This window comes from Phalaenopsis equestris, unplaced genomic scaffold, assembly GCF_001263595.1.
Source record: "Phalaenopsis equestris unplaced genomic scaffold, ASM126359v1 Scaffold000002, whole genome shotgun sequence".
Classification (NCBI taxonomy): domain Eukaryota; kingdom Viridiplantae; phylum Streptophyta; class Magnoliopsida; order Asparagales; family Orchidaceae; genus Phalaenopsis; species Phalaenopsis equestris.
The window spans coordinates 57,383,964-57,405,207 of record NW_018164444.1 but is presented as its reverse complement, the minus strand read 5'-3'; the positions used below and the strand labels follow the sequence as shown (position 1 = coordinate 57,405,207).

Sequence of the window (21,244 nt, the reverse complement as noted above, 5' to 3'; positions counted from 1 at the left end):
AAGGAGCCGCAATCAAATGAGGAGTTTTGTCGAGCTTGAATTTATTCGGTGCGAAGAAGAAGCGAGGAAGGTGAGAGAGGCGAAGAAGGTCCTGCCCTAGCCTACCAACAAAAAATAAGAGAAGAAAGTGCATCGTAGAGGAGGGAGGGAGGGTCGAGCTTGTGCACTATCGAGAAAGTAAGGAAGCTCGGAAGCACGCAAGGGAGATCCCGTGCGATTTCGAGAGGAAGAGGCAAGGGAGAGTACCTTTTATTAAATTAATTTAATTATATATATATTTATTTAGATCACATAAAGTAAAATAATAGAAATTTAACACTCAAATAATAATAAAATGTTAATAATTCACTTAAAATAATAAATAAATTAAATTTTATATCATGTTAAAATTAAGCCCAAAATTAAGTCCCCCACTTTAGAAGAGTCCACGTCGGGGCAAAATGTTATCGAATTAAGTGTCATGAATATAGTGCTTGTAATTGTAAACTATGATAATGTTTTATTTCTTCTCGATTTTTATGTATTGGTAGATAATGATAGTTGCAGAAACTTTATTTTGATTTATATATTTTCATTTATTGGTCACATTGTTAGGAATACTTACTAAATATTAACTTGAACATAATAAGTCTATTTATACATAATATTCACTAATGCAATCTTTCCCAATCCCTACAAATCTCGAGAGGTAGGAAATCTCTCCTCTCCCAACCCTTAACGTAAAACTCACAACTCAATCTCATGCATAAACATTAACCTGAACATAATAAGTTTGTTTATACTCAACAATAAAAATAATAAAATATTAATTTGCCCTTAGGCATACAAAAGACAAAACCCCCTTGGTAAGGCACCGACGTAACAGAGCACACCTCACAAAGTAAAGAAAAATGGTTCGGATACAAATAAATGCCACCACTAGTGAAAAGAAGCTTGAGAAGAGTAGCACGCCTACTGCAGTCCCCACCAAAAAAATGCTTCAGATGCCACAGATTTCAACACATTGCCTTCAGCTGCCTGACATGTCGAGTTGTGTCTTTCACTGAGCAAGGCGTCGTGGAGGAGGTCAGCGACAAGGAGAACAGGTGAGGTATATCATCTTCCACTGGATGAAGGAGAGGTACTTGTGGTTCGATGGATCACACAGACTGAGGATATAAGGGATCCGCAGTAGCTTCACCACAACATATTCTACACCCGTTACATGGTGAATGAATAGGTTTGAAGTCTCATTGTCGATGGGGGAAGCAAATAGAACGTGACATCTACACGGATGGTTGAGAAATTAGGTCTCATGACTAAGAGGCACTCTCATTCATACTCTCTGATGTGGCTGAAAGAGAACGGGGTCATCATTGATGAAAGGTGCCTGGTGGAGTTTTTGATCGAGAGTCAGCTACAGGATCAGGTGTGGTGGGACATGGTCCCCATCTTTTGTTAAGAAGACAATGACAAATTGATTGGATGACTCGGCACGATGAATTCTGAAACACACATTCCTTCACCAAGAATGAGAAGTGCATAGTCCATCTCCTTAGTTGGAGCACGGGATCACATGCGCCCTTATCAACAGAGTAGCACAGGTGGGACCCATTTGGGTGACAACAGGGGATGATGGGACTCAGACACCGGCTCCAGAGAAGAGAAAAGCACAAAAGAGGGAATTTCGGGATATCATGGTTGATACCTTACTACCAGCGCCATCACCGTGCAAGGAGGCTCCGACTACCCTAACTTCAGATTGAGCTGAGCCGACCGTGGATTACTTCGAGAGTATTCGCAGCATAGATGAGATTCGCAGCATAGATGAGACACGCAAACTCAATGCAGAACAATAATGACCCCAAGAAGAGTGGATTAATATAGATAGATGCTTGCAAGTGAAGAAAGCTCCTTCAATCTTTTGGGAGACACTGCAGCCGACGGTGGAATCCAAGTGTTGATAGGACGGCAAAAACTTCGAAGAATGAGGTTGAAACTCCCACAACCCCAGGAGACTGGCGCGAAGTTATGGGGAAGGCCGACCAAACTGGTTGGCAAATATTGCAATTAAATTTAGGAGCAAAAAGATCATAATAGATATGAAGATTCTTTGTCAACTAAACTGATCCAGTTTCTGCTACTTGTGAGAATGATCATCAATTATTTGAACCATAGAGTAAATGATGCATGGGTTGTAAGTTTTTAAGACATTGATTGTTAGCATCAATTTTTGATGTCACGAGTGTAGGGTGTCCACCTGCACGACTCAAGATAGTTTACGGTCTGTTTGTGACGTTCAATAGTTCAGATACCCACCCGGGACCTTTCGACGCTTGTTGAGGGGCACGTAGTCAAGATCATTCTGTTAGGCTATGGGCGGGCTGACATTTTGCATGTCAGACGACTCGGATCGAGACGACACATTTTGCATGCCACCCGGGACATTTCGACGCGTGTTGAGGGGCACGTAGCCAAGATCATTTTGCTAGGTTATGGCTTTCGTCTAGGCGAAGGCGGGCCGACATTTTGCATGTCAGACGGCTTGGATCGGGACGACACATAATATTCATCGCGCAGCATGCAAAATTGACTTAGATTTGCTCGATCGTCAGTAAAGTTGTCCAGAGGACCCCGGACGATGAAACGGACCGCGCTAATGTGTCTGGAACGTCAATTTTACCTGTGAAAGGCACATATCTTGTTAGGGTTCCGTGTGCACATGTGAAAAGTATGTAAATGGATGGGTTTAAATAAAAAAATAGTACTAATATTAATAAAATGATAATAATAATAATAATAAAACCCTACCCTTTTTTTTTAATCTCACACGTGACCCCCTCTCATTTATTGATTGCGATGGAACCCTGCGCCGCCATCTTCCTTCGCGAGCGGAACCCTACCCGAGCTCCTTCGTCGCCAGCCGTGGCTCCTCGCCGGAGAACGCCGACGCCGACTCCTCACGCCGGCGACCTGCCTTCGTCGAAGCCACCAATGCCACCTCCTCCTCGTCTCTCGGCCAACCGTACAGGATAAAATCTCGATCTCGCCGGCGACGCTCTATCGGCATCCTTCCTTGCCGACAAACTCCCGATCGTGTCTTCTTCCCCAGCCTAGGCTCCTACACGAGAGAGAGGGAGAGAGCTCACATGGAGTCTCTCTCCCACTTTGGTCGCCCCTCCTTTTTTGGTCCTCGTCGGTGACATCCCGCTGGCCTGTCTCAATGCCGGCATCCAGATCCCGGTGGTCATAGCTCTTCCTAGCCAGATCCCAAGCGAGATTCCGAAACCTTTGCACCCCCTTTAGGTTTTGGTGGGGGAAGTCTTTTCTTCGTCAGTTTGCTCTCCCGTCGGCGAAGTCACCGTTGTGAGCATCCTTTGCCTTGTCGGAGCTCCTTGTCGTCATCGAGGAAGCAACGACGTCACGGCGTATGGGGGTCCGTCCGATCCCTTCTCTTGAAGGTATATTTTGGTTATATTTTTATATACTGAAATTCATTATTTTGGATACTTTGCATACCTCACTGACTCCTGCCCTTATTGGGTTTTTTGTTGTCTTTTGCACGTTCTACAAGGCACACTGGAGCATGGATCAGACGTCGGCCAGCTTGAAGCAAGCAAAGAAAACGCGTCTGCAACCGTAACGATTGTGAGATTTCATAACTCCTAGCTAGCCCTAGGTTTAGTGGTGTCTAGGCCTGTCGGTTCGATCGCCAACAAAGAATGCGTACGCTGGCGTGAGCCTGCGCAGCGACGTACCTATGTAATTGATCATCGATTTCCTAGAGGGAGCCGTAGGGTAGGAATCCCGTGCGTTGACTGGTTTTGTACGAAGCCGAGTGATCCCCCGTGTTGTGAGCCTTAGGCCTTAACCCCGTCTGGTCGGAATCTCAATTTCCCACAATTTCGGTGCTCCTAATCTCCCTTGGAAAAATTAGTTGAGTTCGATCTTAGAGGACGGGAAACGCTTTTTAGCTAGTCCGTCCTATAAGATTCTGAGTGTTCGTAGAGCAGAAAAAGTTTGGTAGCTAGTCCGCCCTACGAACGATGGAGTCTCCCCAACAAGAAATCGAAGGAATAAACCCTGCACATTGCCACGCCAAAGCTAGAGGCGGTGATGCCGCAGATCCAAGTGTGTCAGCCCCAGGTACCTATGTGAGGTCGTTAGCACGAGCCCGGTTTGCTACATGCATGTTGGTTTGTTGCATATTGCATTTTTGCTTGATGCATGTTGCATTTAAATTCGTTCTGACCAGTCGCCCCGGCCCGGCGAGCATTTCACCTCACCCCAACCGGCCGCCCCGGCCCGGCGAGCATTTCACTTCGCTCCAATCGGCCGCTCCGACTTCGGTGAGCGTCTCACTTTGGTTCGATCGACCGCTCCAGCACGATTAACCGGCCCGATCAATCGATCACTTTGGTTCGAACGACCACCACGATTAGGTCGACCGATCACTTGCATGTTTGTTTACTTTTGCATTATATCACATGTTTGCTTGTTTGCATTATGTATCTTTTATGTGTTAGTTTGTGATCATTAGCATTTGCTTGTGTTGCACTTCTTCGGACCGCTGTCATCACGGCACACCCATCTCTTTCGGTCACTGCCGCCTCGGCACACCTTCCTAGGGCAGGGCCGCTGCCGCCACGGCACGCCCATCCTTTTCGGTCATTGCCGCCTTGGCACACCTTCGGGCCGCTGCCGCCACGGCACGTCCATACCTTTTGGTCACTGCCGCTCTGGCACACCTTCAGTCCACTGCCGCCACGGCACACCCATCACTTTCGATCACTGCCGCTTCACCACACTTTCTTCGGGCAGCTGTCGCCACAGCATGCCTTCCTCGGGTCGCTGTCGCCATGGCACGCCCATCTCTTTTGGTCACTGCCGCCTCGGCGGGCCGCTACCGCCACGACAAGTCGATCGCCTTCGGGTCACTGTCGCAACGGCACACTCATTTTTTCAGGTCGTTGCCTCCACAGTATACCCATCTTTTCTTGAGTCACTGCCTCATGGTACACTCATCACTTCTGTTACATGATTGGTCGCACTTGCATATACATGTTTGCATGGGTAACGAGTCAGGTTCGTTAGGAGAGTGACCCCATGTCAGTCGCAATGTCTTAACGAGCATTGTTTGCTAGGTTGATCCCAACGAGCAATGCGAGTTAATTCATCGGGATTGACACGAGTATGGCTGTGCTAAACATCTAATAAATCTAACTCATGTCACCACTCTTCGTGACACTCTTTAGATCTTTCGGATCTTTAGGATGGCGCTGATATGGCGACCTCGTTAAGGTCATATTATACCCAAACTTACTCTGCACTTAGATATTAGGTTGGCGCACTTTCCGTTAGAAGGTGTGCTAGGCTTGGATTGGTTGCCCTAGTCAGACATCTTTCTTTTGCATTGTGCTTGTGGTGTAACTGCATGTTGCATATGTATGGTAGTGTGTTAGGGTGTTTTTCTGCAGTGAGTCATGTCTATTTATATACACACACACAGATACCTCTATGAGAGGAGCATGTGATGATTTCTGACCCTTTTGTTTGTAGATGCTATTTAACTCCCCACTTTTAAAGCATGACTCATGATACGTTAATTGCATGTACCTTTCCTGCTGCACTTGTTTTCATGCAGGATTAAGTTTTTTTTCTTTTCTATATGTACTTTTAAAGTCTATGAGAGTTTTTTAGCAGAAATAAGATACGGACACGGGTTTCGAGGTGTTTGGCGCGGAAACCATGTGAAGAGAAACAGGAGCGGATGCTCGTGCCCCGTATCTTAATTCTACATTTTATATTGATGTATAGAATTAGGACCAGGCATGTATATGCGGAGTCCGGCCGCCTTTTTCTTTTCTGGGATATGTTGTCGACCGAGCAGCAACGGTCTGTTTATTATTTTATTTGATTTGTTTTACTTTTTGCATCATATTGCATGTCTGCACATTTGCATTTATTTTCCTTGTTTCTTTTTGTGGTTTATCTGGGATTTCACGATGAAACATAGGCTCTTTAGGATTTAAATTCCTAATTTTTTATAAAAAAAATCATAAATAAAATATTCAAGCTAATTAAAATTTAAGATTAAAATATTCAGGATCTAAAAAATTACAACTTTTACTTTCCTGCATATATTAATAGGGTCTCCACAATACTTAAGGATCGTTCTAGATAACTGCATCATAATTGCAAGTCCCGAGGAGGAGCCCCCGTGCTTCTTCAACCTGACTGGCCCAGCAACCTTTTATAGTTGGTTATCTAGTGCGCCTAGGATGTTAGAACGCTCCCCGACCCAGACGGGGTATAAGACCTTTTGTTGGGAGTGTTTCCAGCTTTGTAGTTGAACCTCCACTTCTCGTTCTTTCTTAAGGCGTCATTTCCATTTCAGCAGGTAAAAGTTTCACATTTTGGAGTTCTAGCTTTTAGTTATATGATAGAGTTTTCTTCCTTTGACCTTAGAGCTACTGAGGTTCCAGTGGACGATGTAATTCACGGATTGCTGATCAGGGATCTCAGGACATGTTGGGTCGACTACCTTCACGACCAGGTAGACTTAAGGTCCTAGTAGCTGTGGATGGCGGGTCCGTGATACCCCGACCTAATTACCTCTATTTTTTTAGGATCACTCTACCTTCCTTTTTGTTGAGCCCTGTCGCTCCTTGACTTCGTTGATATCACATTGACGACTCGATGTCGATGAGCTGCCGCTCATTTGTGATACGACAATTCGTCATCTGCCCTTATAGCCTGGACGTGCTTTGACGTGTTGGGATATCCCCGTCAAGATGATTTAGGTTATTTCGTGGGTCTCGTGTGTTGATAAGCCGCTACCCATTCGGGATGTGAGAGACTCTCTCTGTCCGATGGCTTGGCGTGAGCTTTGAAACACCAGGATTGTTCCCACACGGGATAACCATCCTTTGAGTACCTATTGCCCCAGGTTCACGATAATCCAAGTGAAACTCCTTTTATTGAGAGTATTCTTGGGTAAACCCCAACATGTAATTATCCAAGTGGTATACATCCCTTTGGGAGTGCTTTTGACCCCATAACAGACACCTACACCTGACTCTTTGGTTTTAGGTAGTCTGCGTAGGTATTCTTTTATGAATATCGGTTTAAGGTGCTTCCGCCCGATCTTGTTTAGGCGAACACTCTTAACATATCCTTGCAAGGTTTACAGCACGCAGGCTCTCCACATTTTGTGTTTTCTCTTGTTTGTCATTTTGTCGTATGTCTCTTCTTATTCGGTTTCTCTCATCTTCGAATCACCGATCTGATTCGAGAGGGAGATTTATTCGAATAGGGGAAGTATACGACGATCGACAAGCTGATGACTTCTAAAATAAAAAAGAAAAAAACGAACGAAAACATTGATATATCTTGTCATATGATATAAGGCTCTGAAATTAATAATCCAAGATTTTGATTTATTAATTTGGATAATAAAAGCATGGAAAAACATACATTGGTGTGTTAACAGGCTGATAGGTTGCTCGAAAGAGGATTGTGATACTTGTCCAAAATCAAAACTATTACTAACATTTTCTGCAGTGCCTCAATTTGCTTCTTGGTAAACAGACTGCATTATTAATTGTTGTTAGTTGTGACAGCAACATTTGCACAGGTCTCTCTATCATGTCTTCCATTAGAAGGCTTCTAATCTAGTAGGTCATGAAATTTTAAACATGTTTTCTTCAAATTACCATGTTTCTTATAACAACCACACCAAAATCGTCATTTCCTAGGCTTGTTATTCTGAGAGTTGTGAGTGTAAAAGGATGGCCCTTCAACAGAAGATGTGGTGTGATTGTCATCATTAATTTCTTCCTGCTTTCCTCCCTTTAAACATTTGCAAATGTCTTTTGAATGATAGGAAGAGATTTGATTCTCATAATTCTCCTCCTAATTTTATCTAGATCTTTATTAAGGCTAAGGAGGAATTTGATGATCATTTTTTATTCAAAAATACTTTTATACATGACAAAGTCATCAAGACATTTCTAAGAATAAACCTCATATGTCTAGTAGCACCCAACAGCATGGAAGAGTGTTGAAATATTGAAGAGCACTCAATTCTCCTTATAGTTGATCATAAAGTTTGATCACGATCTCAAATAACTCTTAAAGAATTTTTCAATGGCAGAGCAGGCGTCACATGGAACCTCCCATATCTCCTTGGTAGTTCTACAGAGCCGGAAGTTTTCTCCAATCTCCATAATCATGAAATTTATTTACCATGACATAACCATGGGGTCATCGGTTTTCCAAGCCCGATATTTGGAATCTATCATTTCTGGAGCTGAAATTTCGCCTATGAGATATCCAGTTTTTCCTTTCGCAGACAACATGAAGATGAACTGTAAACATTGAAAAAAGTGATGGTCATGCAGTTCATAATTAGTAACTAGATCAGAGGAGTTATCATGTATGATGGCGACGAACGACGTGGGCTCATATCTAATGATGGCTTCTGAGGAAGAAGATTGTAAGGTCGTGTCGTGTTTAACCATGATAAGATTGTGAATTTCGAAATGAAAAGACCCGATGTTCGAATGCAAGTGACAAAAGAACCCTTAGTTTGATTATTCAACCAGACGAGCAAACAAAAACTAAATGGAGGTGTGCAACTCTCGATTTCCACGAGTATGGCACCAAGCGAGAGGTGGTCAATTTTTTTGTAATTCAGTGATTCGTGAGAGAGCGGCTAGGGCAAGCTAAGGGTCTGTTTGGGGCAGCTGTAGCTTATTGAATAATTTGCTGATAAGCTGATAAGCTAGGTTGACTATTACAAATTTTACAAATTTTTATTTTTTTGGAAAACTCAGACTGTTGCCAATAAGCTCCCACCGCACCTAGATAGGTGCAGTGTGAAAACGATGTTTTCTGCGTTTTGAAAACGAATAATCTGCTAAAACGCAGTTTACCCAAACAGGTCAAGTGCATTTTCAAAACACCACCGCACCAAATAAGCTGCCACCACCGCACCAAATAAGCTTGCCCCAAACGGGCCCTAAATCGATCGTAAAGTTTAGCGAACGGGAGAGGAGGATGGTGATGAAGGTTAAGGTTGGAGCTGAAGATAGCGCCGAAGAATTCTATAGAACAGTCGTCATTGATGGTAACGAGAAGTCTTGGTTCGTAGCTTTGATGGATGGATCCATCACTAAAAATGCGGAGCATGTCACTACACACTTCGTCCTTAAAGATTTCCGAGGAGCACGGAACTAGTGGATGTTTCAGACATTTGCGAGATTTTGGGATGTCGGTTGCAAGATAAATGCAAGAGTCATGACGAGATTATTAGATAACTCACAGGAGTGACAAGAAAGTAATGAAATTTTTCACGATGCCAAGTCGTGAGTTTGCGTGTGCGAGAAAGAGGTTCACTAAACGCACCGCCTAAGGGAGAAGGCAAATAAAAAACTTGCGACGGGAGAGAATGACGCCTTTGATACCATGAAAAAAATTGATACAGGAACCAAGTAGCGAAAGCAGCAGAAACACACAAAGCAAAATTTTATTGATACAGGGATGAGGTTATAACACAACATAATAAAAAATAACAACACAAAAAATAAACGACTCAAGCAAACATCTCTAAGATGTTTTCTGAGGGCGGTGGAGGTCGGCTGAGTGGATCGAGATGGTTGGCAGGGGTGGTGGGAGCAAAGGAATGTTGGAGCCAGCGAGGGGAACGTGCAGAACTACAAAGGCGGCGATGATGAAGGGCAGCAGGTTTTACTGCAGAACAATGACGACGAAGGCTGGGGATAAGATTGGGGAGGGCGCAGCAATGTTTGACTGTAAGGAGAGGGCGGTTGAAGGTTGTGGGGACGTCCGGGGAGCTGTACAGCAAGAGTAAGCACATGGGGGAAGGGTGGTTGGGTGTTGGGTTAAAGGATGGGGAGGTCGGCGGCTGCTGGAGAGGGGAGGAGTAGAGATGGTAAAAGGAAGGATACAACATCATCTTGGAGTAGTATACAGCCGGAGCACTATCAAATCCTCGAATACAGCCTATAATAAAAAAAACCCTCCACGCAGGAAATCTGAAAGTATAACACAGCAAAAAACTCCCCATAAACTCAGAAAACAAGCATATAAATAGACCTAGCTAGTTAGCAAACAAGAAAGGGAAGGCAACAAGAAAGGAAGGAGGAGAAAAGGGAAGGCAGCATGCCACTCTCTCCAAATGCTACTCGATCCAGGCGGGAGACACGAAAGGAAAGCCACAAGTGTTGGCCTCCTTTAATGTCTCTCCATTCTTTTGGAATCATGGAGCGGGCTCCCCTGGACCAACCTCCATGCCAGTCAGCTCAACCAGTCGGCTTGTTTCCCGCATGCGTGTGGGAAACTCTCAAACTCGTGTTGGTCTCTTGATGTTGGGTGGGCTTCAACCTCATTCGTCGAAACTTCTAGTTCCTTCTCTCTAATTCTAATTCTCACTGTCAGTTGCATTGTCGGTCAAGCATCAAAGAAGTCAACACCACTTGCGCACCCATGTCCCTCTCGATCCGCTCACCTAAGACTATGCTCATGCCTGTATTGTTGGATCCTCCTAAGGTAACCCACGATCGAGTTAGTTTGATGTGTTGTGAGAATAGTCTTAATCTTCCCGTCTGGTGTTAGAGTAGGTGGTATAGTATTGAATTTGAGGCATTGACATCTTATCTGTCGTAACTGTCCAGTGTCTGGAGCCAGTGCCTCTGTCCTCTCATTTTGTGTCATCACTAGAACATGCCTCACTAACGTTGCTCTGCTGTAAAGAGTTCTTGTGATCTCAGACTCTATCGAAGGAAGCAGAATGATGTGTTACCCTCCTTGGCAAATGAGTATGTGTTTCTGAATATATCATGTTGGTTATTCAGTCAAATTGTCACGATCTTCCCAACAAAAGGTGGCAGGCATCCATAAGAACCACATCACACCACATCTAGTCCTTTAGTTGACCCCCAATCAAAAACTCTACGAAGCATCTTCGATCGATGTTGACTCGATTCTTTTTCTTCAGTCACGTCAGTGAATACAGCTGGGAATGTCTCTGAGTTGCACTTCCCAAATTTTCTACCATCTGTGTTGATGTCATGTTTTTACTGCTCCCACTGTCGATGATAAGACTGCATATCTTTCTGTTCATTGTGCAACAGGTGTAGAAAATTTTGTGGTGAAGTCAATATGAATCCGTCGTGTCCTTAGTTTGCAGGTTCCGTCGAATCATGAGTGCCTCTCCTTCATTTGGGAGAAGCTGATACAATTCACCATGTTCCTCAGCTTTTCCGCGTCGCAAATCTCCTCCACAATACCCTGATCTGTGAGTGTGACTTTCCTACTCGTGAGAAAGCTGGAGGCTGTGTCATAGTCATGACATCTATAACACTTCCTGACCGCTAAGGTGTTGAGAAGCTACCTTTCTCCTATTTTTTCTCGCTATGATCTGAAGATTCAATCCCTTGCTCGGCCTTGCCTGTGTCTCCCGGGGTACTTTTGTCGATCGTTATAACTGAAGATGACTGCACGCCTGAAGGATGATTGATTTCGGCTTTGCTTCTATTGTCTTTTGATCTTCAGAGCTAGTGTTTGGGCATCCTTAGCGTCCAGTACGATTTTAGCTGCACCACATTGCTAATACTAGGCTTCATGCCCCCAAGATATATGGCCACCGTGTTCTCCTCTAGCTACGACAGATCGCACTTCATCTGCAAATGATCAATCTACTTCATGGACTCTTCTACAAATAAATCCTTCTGTTGCAAGTGATGGAGCCTCAAAAGCATATCTTGGCAGTAATGGGTGGGAGGTACTTCTTCTACATTGCTTTCTTCATCTTCTATCACCTAGTAATCTTGTTGCGGCCCTTTATTTTCCTTTGTCTTTGTAATTCTATCACCATCACCACAGAGAAGCACTCTTCTTCAGCTTGATGGCCGCTAGTTTGACCCGCTAATCCTCAGGCACATCTTTATACTTAAAAGATCTGCTCAACAGCCTGTAACTAATCAATGAATTCCTCAGGATCCATACCTCCTTCGAAGTTTGACAGATCTACCTTGATGTCGAAGTCTCTGTAATAAATAGTCCCATCCTATGGTTAGCTAATATCGAAACCACATAGGGAAAACAGCGGAAACACACAAAGCAAAACTTTATTGAAATAGCGATTTACAACACAACCAAAAATAAAAACACAAAACATAAACGACTAAAGCAAATACCTCTAAACTGTATTCTGAAGGTGATGGAGGTCGGTCAGGTGGATTGAGATGGTTCGCAGGGGTAGTGGCAGCAAATGAATGTTGGACACAGCAAGGGGAAGGAGTGGAACTACAGGGACAACAATTATGGAGGGTTGGACAGCAGGTTTTGTTGCAGAACTGTGACAACCGAGGCTGGGGATGAAGGTTGGGGACAGCAATGCTAGACTATAGGGACAGGGAAGTTGTAGGTTGGGGTGACATCCGGGGAGTCGGATAGCTAGAGTAAGCACTTGGGTGAAGGGTGGTCGTGTATTGGGATGAAGGATAAGGAGGTCGGAAATTGTTGGAGAGGGGAGGAGTAGAGAGGGCAAAAGTAAGGATACAACACAACATTGGAGTAGCATATATCTAGAGCACCACCACCTCCTCGGATGCGACCCTATAACAAGGAAAACTCTCCACACAGGAAATCTTAAAGTAGAACATAGCAAAAAAACTCCGCATAAACTCGGAAAACAAGCATAAAAATAGACCTAGCTGGGTGGGAAACAAAAAAAAGGAAGGTGACGAGAAAGGAAGGAAGAAAAAAGGGCAGGCAGCAATGTCGCCCTCTCCAAACGATGCTCGATCCAGGCAAGAGACACGAAAGGAAAGCCGCAAGTGCCGCTCTCCTTTAATGCCTCTCGATTCATTTGGAATCATGGACCGGCCCCTATGCCAGTTGGTTGCCTGGTTCAGTCGGCTAGCTTCTTTCCCGCATCTGTGAGGGAAACTCCAGCACGCGCATCAAAAATTAGGGAATTTTTTTTATATCTCGCTCTACACTAATGCATTACATCTTACTACATATATATAATAGCATGGCAAGCCTACCAGTATACAAAGAAGGAAAGTAAAATACTTTTAAATTAAGAATCCCAACAAATAGGAAAATAAAAAAACAGAAAATATATATTAAAAGGAAACATAACTACTGAATATATATTTGAGGGAAGAAAACAAATTACTTCTTAATCAAGCATACGAATTAACACTTTCCAACAATGTCATAATGATAAACTATATTAGTAAAACTGTGTGTGTGTGTGTGTTCACCTATTTAGCCAAAAAAAAATGTTTCCTTCCCTTTTCAACTATTTCTAAATGCTACTTTCGAAAAATAGAATAAAATTATCTTTGTTGATCAAAATCCGTTATCATAGTCGTCCCAATCCAACCAAAAGCCTCTTTTTGTTGATTGATGCACGATGAAAAAAATCTCATAATAGACTCCAAGATCTTTGCACCCCATAGTCTACAAAATATCAATTTAGTCCCCAAACACTTTTAATATGTGCTGAAATTGTCCACACGAAGAACTATTTCAATTTTAATTTAAAGATTTTGTGGACTAATTTGACACTCTTATAGAATTTGGGACTAAAATGGTCTTACCTAAACAGGTAGACGACTATTTTGGGCCTTTGGCATTTTACTCGCGCGCAATTAATACAAAGGAACTTTGTCAAATGCAAATATATGCATTTATATTCACCATCAATCCAACAAAGTGTGCATGCCAAGCTTTAGATCAAAGAGGGATGAGAGAACAATATGCCACCTGACCCTGGCGACAGAAATCCATTTATCTTAGAGTCTTCGCTAAATCGCATGAAATTGGGCTCATTCTGCTTCTTAGCATCAGCAAGCATGGATTTGTACCTTAACCATTGTCCTTTGGACCTCTCTGTTATCAGCCACTGTTAAAAATTAAAGACAGGCAAGAAAAAATGAAGCAAAGTCAAAATAATGTGAATCCAGTCTTCAAATATCAAATATAAGAGCATCCCAAGTTTCATCAAAGTTAACCATATTCCAAAAAAGAACAATTGTGAGATAGATGAACTCATTGAAGATAAATGGAACATCAGAATAAATTACCCGTTCAGCTTCAGGAATAGTTGCTGGCAAAAGAACTCCCTTAGACTTCCCCCATTTGAGGGCACCTTCACCTACTAAGAACCTGAATATAACGTAGAACAGAGTTTAAGTGACAGTTTGGGTAGAACTCCAACAAATGTACATGAATGCTGAAGTTTAGATCTGATGCTGAATTTCCAAAAACTAAGATAAGAGAAATGGATATTAATAGAGATTCGTCTTGGGGATGACTAATACAGAAGTAGAAAATAAAGAGGAGAAGAAATGCATTCCACATAAGTTTCTTACTCGACAGCCAAGTTATTTTCTAATTTATTATTAATAGTTATGCAATATGAGAATGAATTGCATTTTATTGTTGAAAATTACTATTTTCTGAAAACAAAAATTAAGTTGTAGTGGTTACATGAATTATTTATTAATTTCTTTTTGCTAAAAATTGATTCCAACACTCAGAATTCATCTTCCAGTGGCTGTCCATAGCAAAACCTAAACAGTGCATTGGCTTGAATCTTCTCTGACAGAGTACTAGCGGCAGAAATTCGTTAGTCAGACCTTGGAGAAGTATTAGTAAAACCTTGGGGAGGTTATTAGATACAATTTTTTTTCAGTTTTCTTTATAAGGGGAGGAAAACGAACCCACATCTGGGATCTTGTGGCAAATTCAATCCAGAAAAGCAGTAAGGAGGTGTGAAAGAAAGCGGTATACAATGTTCAATTGCTTTCAACACCCCAAGAAAACTGAAATTTAGAAGAAGACTTAAAGCATCCTAAATTCAAGAAGACCCAATCAGGTTATCTGTATCCCATTTATATGTCATTTTTATTTTGCAATTTCTTTAATAAGTGATCCACCAAACTTATTTCAGCTTTGCACAGTTTTGGATAGCTGGAATTCCAGTCAAACCAACAAGTTTTGAAGAAGATAGGGTGAAATCAACTGACTGGAAAAACAAAAAAAAATTGCTGCAGCTGTTTTAACCAAAGAAACTGAATCTAAAAGATGAAATTAATGCCTGGAAGGTTGATTGTATCACCTCTACGCTCTCTAGCTAAGAATTGTTTTTGTAATTTTGGTTGAAATTTAGGAAAATCGATTAATTTTGACCAGATCTGTTTTAAAGTGAATTTAGAAAACCTCTTTGATTTTACCTATTTATCTAAATAGTAACCTCAAATTCATTTAAACTCACCGTTATTGATTTCTAGATCAATATGATATCACATCTTTTTACTGTTTAGAGAAGTCGTGGAGTCATCATGTTCTACCCATTATATACTATTTCTTTTGTAGAGCAAAACCGGAATATATAAACACATCACATCCATATATCTCATGATCCTTTAACATCATTGATTTATTATTAATTCAAGTTTCACTGACATTGCATATTAGGAAACTAGAATTTCCTTGAGTTAACCGTAATCATATTATCTTCTCAAATTTATACTTTTTTCACGTCTGTTCAGATAAAATTTCCAAGCATACATGACATCTATAAATAGTATACATCAGGGTAGCTTGTATTGAATATGTATTGCGAGCATATCCGTAACCAACACCAAACAATATCAGTTTTACTATTGCTGTAACCCTACAGATATTGCAATTTTCTACACACTTACTAAAATGTTTCATGCATTCCAATAAATTTCGAAAGCTGCCATTTGATTTTTTTTTTTTTTTAGTTAGTAAATTGTGAAACTAGGTCAAATGGATCAACAGCACACAGAAACATTGGAATTAAACAATCAGAAATACGGGACAGATGCTTAAATAGGATGAAAATACTTCAAAGTTCAAACTACATCATGTTATTATGTCAATTGTCAAATCATGTTATCGTTTTATCAACCTATTCAAGGAATTTAAATGCGTAATTCTCAATAGCTTTTGCATTCTTTCGTTCAATGCATAATGAAAGAATCATTCACCGTGCACAAAAGCAAATTCCGTATTGAAGGCTTTTATTACTAATATGTAGGGTTTGTTTGAGGCAGTTGCAGCTTATCCAGATAAGCTGTTGATCCTGATAAGCTACTGATCAGCAGCTTATCTGGATAAGTTGTCTAACTGTTTGGTTTGTGTGTTTAGAAAACAGCTGATTCTGAATAAATGATCATTTTGTCCTTATTTTGGATACTACAATTATTTAAGAGAGAATAGATCAGTCAGAAAATTACATGAAAAAAAAAATCATTCAAATTGAAAAAAAGATTAATAAAAAAACACCCAATTCAATTTTGATATAAGAATATAAATATGAAAGATTTAAATACATGCCTATATATTTACATATCTAACACCAAATCATTTCCCCCTCCTCTCCCGCCTCCTCCTCCAACTCCATCCCTGGCCCCCTCGACCTTTCCCTAGCCGAGTCTGAGATGTTCATTTCCCCCCCTCATTTTTGCATGCTCCTCTGACTCCCTAAAACTCGCGGAGCCCGCGCTCGATTGCACCTGCAAACTTATTTCTCATTCCTACTGCCACGGGAGGCAGACCCCTCCTCCTCCCCCGACGCGCAGCTCCTCACCTAACTCATTGGCGAGGCCTACCATTCGCATGTCAATGAAACACTCAAGCTACTCATCGTCAAGACCCTTCTCTCTATTGTCACCTCCACCTCCCTCCGCATCCATGAAGACTTGCTTCTTCGTGTATCTTCCAAATTTAGCTTTGTGCAGAGCTTCATCACTAAAATCATTAATGACATTGATGTCGTCCTTAGCCCACCCACTCCATCCGCTGTTGCGGCGAGATGTGTTCCAAGGAAAATCAGGTAAAGGACGTGTTTCACAAAATTAAAACGCAGTTTTTAGATACGCACGCGAAACGCGCGATCCAAATAATACAGCAGTGTTTTCATTACCTGCAGTTTTAAACTACCCCAAACGGGCCCTTAATAACATTAAAGGCGGATCTAGTCTCAAATTGCAAATATGTTCTCATTCCTTAATGCATTTTTTCTTATCTCTTCTTTCTCCTACTAGACCGATGAAAACCTAACAACATGATTCAAAAAAGCTAATTTAACATCATGAAATCATCTCCTACACTTATAATTAGTCATAAAAGAATTACATTGGTGGTATTCGCCCAAGTAGTGAAGAACCCATTATTTGCTCTCTGGCCAAGCAAGCAGCAATCTGTATGGCATTATGAACACCTGATCTACAATAACAGTTTAATCAGCAAATCAAAAAGGAGTAAAGTGCCAAAAAAGCTCCTTGACTGTTTTCATGGGGCAAGTTTAGTCCCGTAGTCTATAAAATTGTCACTGTATAACTATTTCAGCCCCGATTTAAGGAGTATAATTTGGCACTTTTAAAAACTCAAGGACTTAAATGACCCCCTGCAAAGAGTTGGGGACTATTTTAAAACTTTTCACCTCAAAAAAAAAATGTTATTTACATTGTACCAAATATGACTGTGAAACTAGGCCAGCATCAAATAAACTTCATCATCAGTTAAATCATCCAAGCCATTTCAAATTTATTAAGAAGTACCTGGAACAGCCCCCACAGCACCGTAGGCTCCGGAAAAGCCATCCATGATACTGGCATCACATTCTACGTGACCGAGCTCTGTCAAGTTTGAACCTCGACCTGCATTTGTGATTGGATCATCCTATAGCAAAGAAACAATATTTTTTAACAATTACTTTGATGTTAGCAACAGTAACGTACATAGATGCCTAGCAGGTAAAAACCTTATAAAAGAGAAATTTAGCAAGATATTATAAAAGTTTGAAAATATTTTTATTTTGCAAGAGTAGAAGAGTTTGATGGAAGTGCATGTGTAATAACTAAAAATGTTAAAAGGGTATTATTATTATTATTATCAACTTATAACCAATTGTCAAGTGTCTTAAGAAAGATGAGAAGCATTTTTATAAATTCTAGTTTTTATAACAATCATTTTGATAAATATAGGTGTGCATGTATAAATAAGTATGGTAATATTTATAAATTAATCTACTAGTTAAATATTTTTTTTAAAGATTTTATTAGTGTACAAATATTGCTGTTACTATAGCTTTGAAGCAATTACCAATAGCAATATCATCAATTTTCCACACAAAATAAGTCCCATACCTCCAGAACTTTAGTGGCAGCTATAACAGCGTCTAGACAACCACCAGTACTCTGAAAGTTCAACAAAGCAATATCCCTCGTAATAAATAAGAAGATGAAAATTTAAAAAAAAAACATTAAAAAAAACTGCAGTGGGAAAAGATAGGAGAGCTCACAGCATCACAAAGATTATCAAAGAACAGTAATTGCTTGTTATCATGAACTAAACAGTGACTAAATTTACTAAATCAAATATTTATTCAGGTTAAACTAAATAGTGTACATGAATCCTACATAAGCCAACTTCCTATATGAGTGCCATGTGTGTAAAAGTCTACAATAAATGAAACAAACAGTTCAATAAATGTTTTATGACTGAATTTTAAAACAAGTCTTAGAACTGATCCTTAAACTAAAAAGTTAAAAAAATAAAAATCTCTTTTTTTAACAAAACTACTATATCATAAATAAATAATTACCAATATAGACAACTTTTCCACATATTTTGGAAAAATAACTGGCTTGCAAAAAAAAAACAGATTGGTAGAAAGATTTAGGATGTATTACAAAAAATGTTTAACATCAAATCTAGAAAAGTTTATCAATGAGTCCATCGTATTTTGATGAGTTAAAATGGTTTACTTAATATAAAGCAATCACTATTTTCACTGTGTAAGATAATTCTCGCAATATTTATAGTTCACAAGATATCAATAATGACAAAGTGATGCATTACCTGAACAACTCGGTATGGACGATGCCATTAATGTCTGATAACAGCTACAAGTTTATTTCATTCTCATGGACTCCTGTGCTTTTTAACCTTCTAGGTGAGGGTAGCAGTCATTGTTAGTTAGGGTGTTGCATTGGATATCTTGATTGTTTTTAAAATAGATCCTTGGTTTAGACAATTGATTTATAAATATTTTAATTCACTTCATAAGTTGTTCTTTATCATTTGTTAAGTCTGATATAAGCTAAAAATTCTAAACCATACGAAAGGTATAGTCACAAAAATATGCTGAAACTCGGTATGAGGTATGAGCCGACTTCCTTAAACCTTGAATAATGTTAAAGCAAATATAAGCATTTGAAATGTTCAAAATTTTATCTAATCCTAAGTGAGGGAGAAAGATTCCTTCCTGTTTCCCAACTATGCACCATTATCCTCGTCGACATATAACACCCAAACATAGATAATCTTCTCTGACCTCTAACAATTCCTAGCACTGACAGAAGGAAACTTTATTTTCTAAAGATTTCCAACATACCTTCGCAGAATCAATTGGAAACCTTCATCAGAGTGCTTTAGAGGCTCAAAATCTAACTTTCTTGAAAGCATAGTACGATTTTCCGTTTAGATTTAAATTTATTATTTGCTTGAATTTCTTATCACTCTGCTTCATTAAAGAAAGTTCTAAACTTTTTTATGTTAATGTGCGTTGAGAGTCACTTGTTATATTTTTTCTACAATACGAGTTGAATCTTTAAAATTAGTTTGTCTTGCTTAATCTTTGCAAATTTAATTATAGGATCTTCTTTACATTTTGTTAAAACGGAAGTGTTTATGGGGTTGAATCTCAGTATCCATAAAATAAATTGTCATTTACTTCACAGCAACAACAACAACAAAGCCATAATCCCACTACGTGGGGTCCACATGAATCCTTTTTCTCCATTGTGTCCTATTAAGGTCATAATTTCATTAAGTTCTAATAGATTAAATTGTGATTTACTCCACTATAAGCTATGATACACAACTTGTGAGAGTGCCTAGATTAACCCACGAGGATTTGCAATAAAAGGCTTCATTTGATACTGAACCACTATAATCCTTTTGTTTTTAGATTGTGCTTCCTTTGATCTGCTTTACTTTTGTTAAAGCATCACTGCAGTCTGTCGCCAATTCAAATGTTTTGATCCTCGTAAATTTTCTGATTAAATATCTCATTTGTTTTTTTTTTTTAATTTACTAGTTTTAAATAAGCTTATTACAATGTAAGAAACTGTTCTTTTCAATTCAACCGCTTCAGTTGTTATTTGGTTTTTTAGAAAATTAAAGCTAAAGGCATGACTTCTGGTCATGTAAAAAAAAGCCAAGCATAGCAGGAAAAGACAAAACAATAGTTTTATTCTGCCAACTCATCGTCATAAACTAAATCCGCTTCGATTCAAACAAAACCAATATTTAATCCATGCAAACATTTATAAGTTGAGCATACACCGCATCCATCAACATATAAGGAGCGAAAAAAGCAAAATAAATTGGGATTTGAATGCAGATCTGAGCCCAGAAATAAAAAAAAAAGAGAATGCTGGAATCAGTAAAGTACCTTCCGGAGAACGTACGCGGCAGATAGGCAGGCTTTCTTCATTGCTCTTCTGAAAGATTTCTCATTAGACGGGGAGTGAAAGCCAGCGCCGACGTGAACAGCGACGAAAAATCTAGGGTTTTCTCCGCGCTTTCCCTCCATGGCCCCGACGCTTGAATTCTCGAACAAAATCTTGATAGTGAGCTGAGAACAATGCAGCGACAATTGGGCTGTTAGTGGAATTTAATTTAGTAATTCTTGTACATTTAAATTTAATCAACTCAAATTAAATTTTATTGAATGTAAATAACTTAAATAATTGTTTTTCCAGTTTTAAATATTCTGATAACTTATAAAATTAATTAATTCTAAATAATTCTATTTAATCAAAGTAAATTATATTAATATCCTTAACTATATATTTTTTAGTTAATAGCATAAAATTTAAATTTTATAACAAGTTTAATGCGGCACAACTAAACTCGATATCACATACTTTCTTCTCTTTCTTTTTTCGCTCCTACCTAAGAATGTGTTTGGGAGGACGTTTTTGGTGTGGTAGTGTACCTCGCGTTTGGATAAAATGTGTCATATATGTTTTACAAAACGGAGTTTCAATTTTACTATTACAAGGGATCCGCAGTGTCCTACCCGCAATCTGCATTTCATTGTTTAGAAAGACTCTCGCTAGTCGCTTCCCTTCGCCTCGTCGCTCATCTGCCCTAATTTTGCAAGCAGCTCTCGTTCATATCT

The 21,244-nt window shown here is 40.0% G+C and overlaps 1 protein-coding gene across 2 annotated transcripts; it reads right to left on the bottom strand.

Moving 5' to 3' along the window:
* Window positions 1–13,664: 13,664 nt before the first annotated feature.
* LOC110039491 (putative threonine aspartase) lies at window positions 13,665–20,657 on the bottom strand. 2 transcript variants are annotated; one of them, XM_020744577.1, is made up of 7 exons: window positions 20,513–20,657; window positions 18,201–18,251; window positions 17,613–17,733; window positions 17,188–17,272; window positions 14,103–14,184; window positions 13,884–13,921; window positions 13,665–13,788 (listed from the first exon to the last, which is right to left on the bottom strand). In XM_020744577.1, the coding sequence occupies exons 1-7, from the start codon at window positions 20,651–20,653 to the stop codon at window positions 13,719–13,721; spliced, it is 588 nt and encodes a 195-aa protein (XP_020600236.1). In that variant the 5' UTR covers window positions 20,654–20,657; the 3' UTR covers window positions 13,665–13,718. The 2 variants fall into 2 exon arrangements, with proteins under 2 accessions (XP_020600236.1, XP_020600235.1); XM_020744576.1 differs by having other exon boundaries at window positions 13,699–13,921.
* Between the last annotated feature and the right edge of the window lie 587 nt (window positions 20,658–21,244).

Excerpts from the sequence above, each read along its gene's own strand:
- LOC110039491 (XM_020744576.1), bottom strand. The coding sequence starts at position 20,653 with ATGGAGGGAAAGCGCGGAGAAAACCCTAGATTTTTCGTCGCTGTTCAC. Across the intron at positions 14,185-17,187 it reads CTTGGGCGAATACCACCAAT|GTTCTTAGTAGGTGAAGGTG; the intron begins GTAATTCTTTTA and ends CGTTATATTCAG. Across the intron at positions 13,922-14,102 it reads CTATTCCTGAAGCTGAACGG|TGGCTGATAACAGAGAGGTC; the intron begins GTAATTTATTCT and ends AATTTTTAACAG.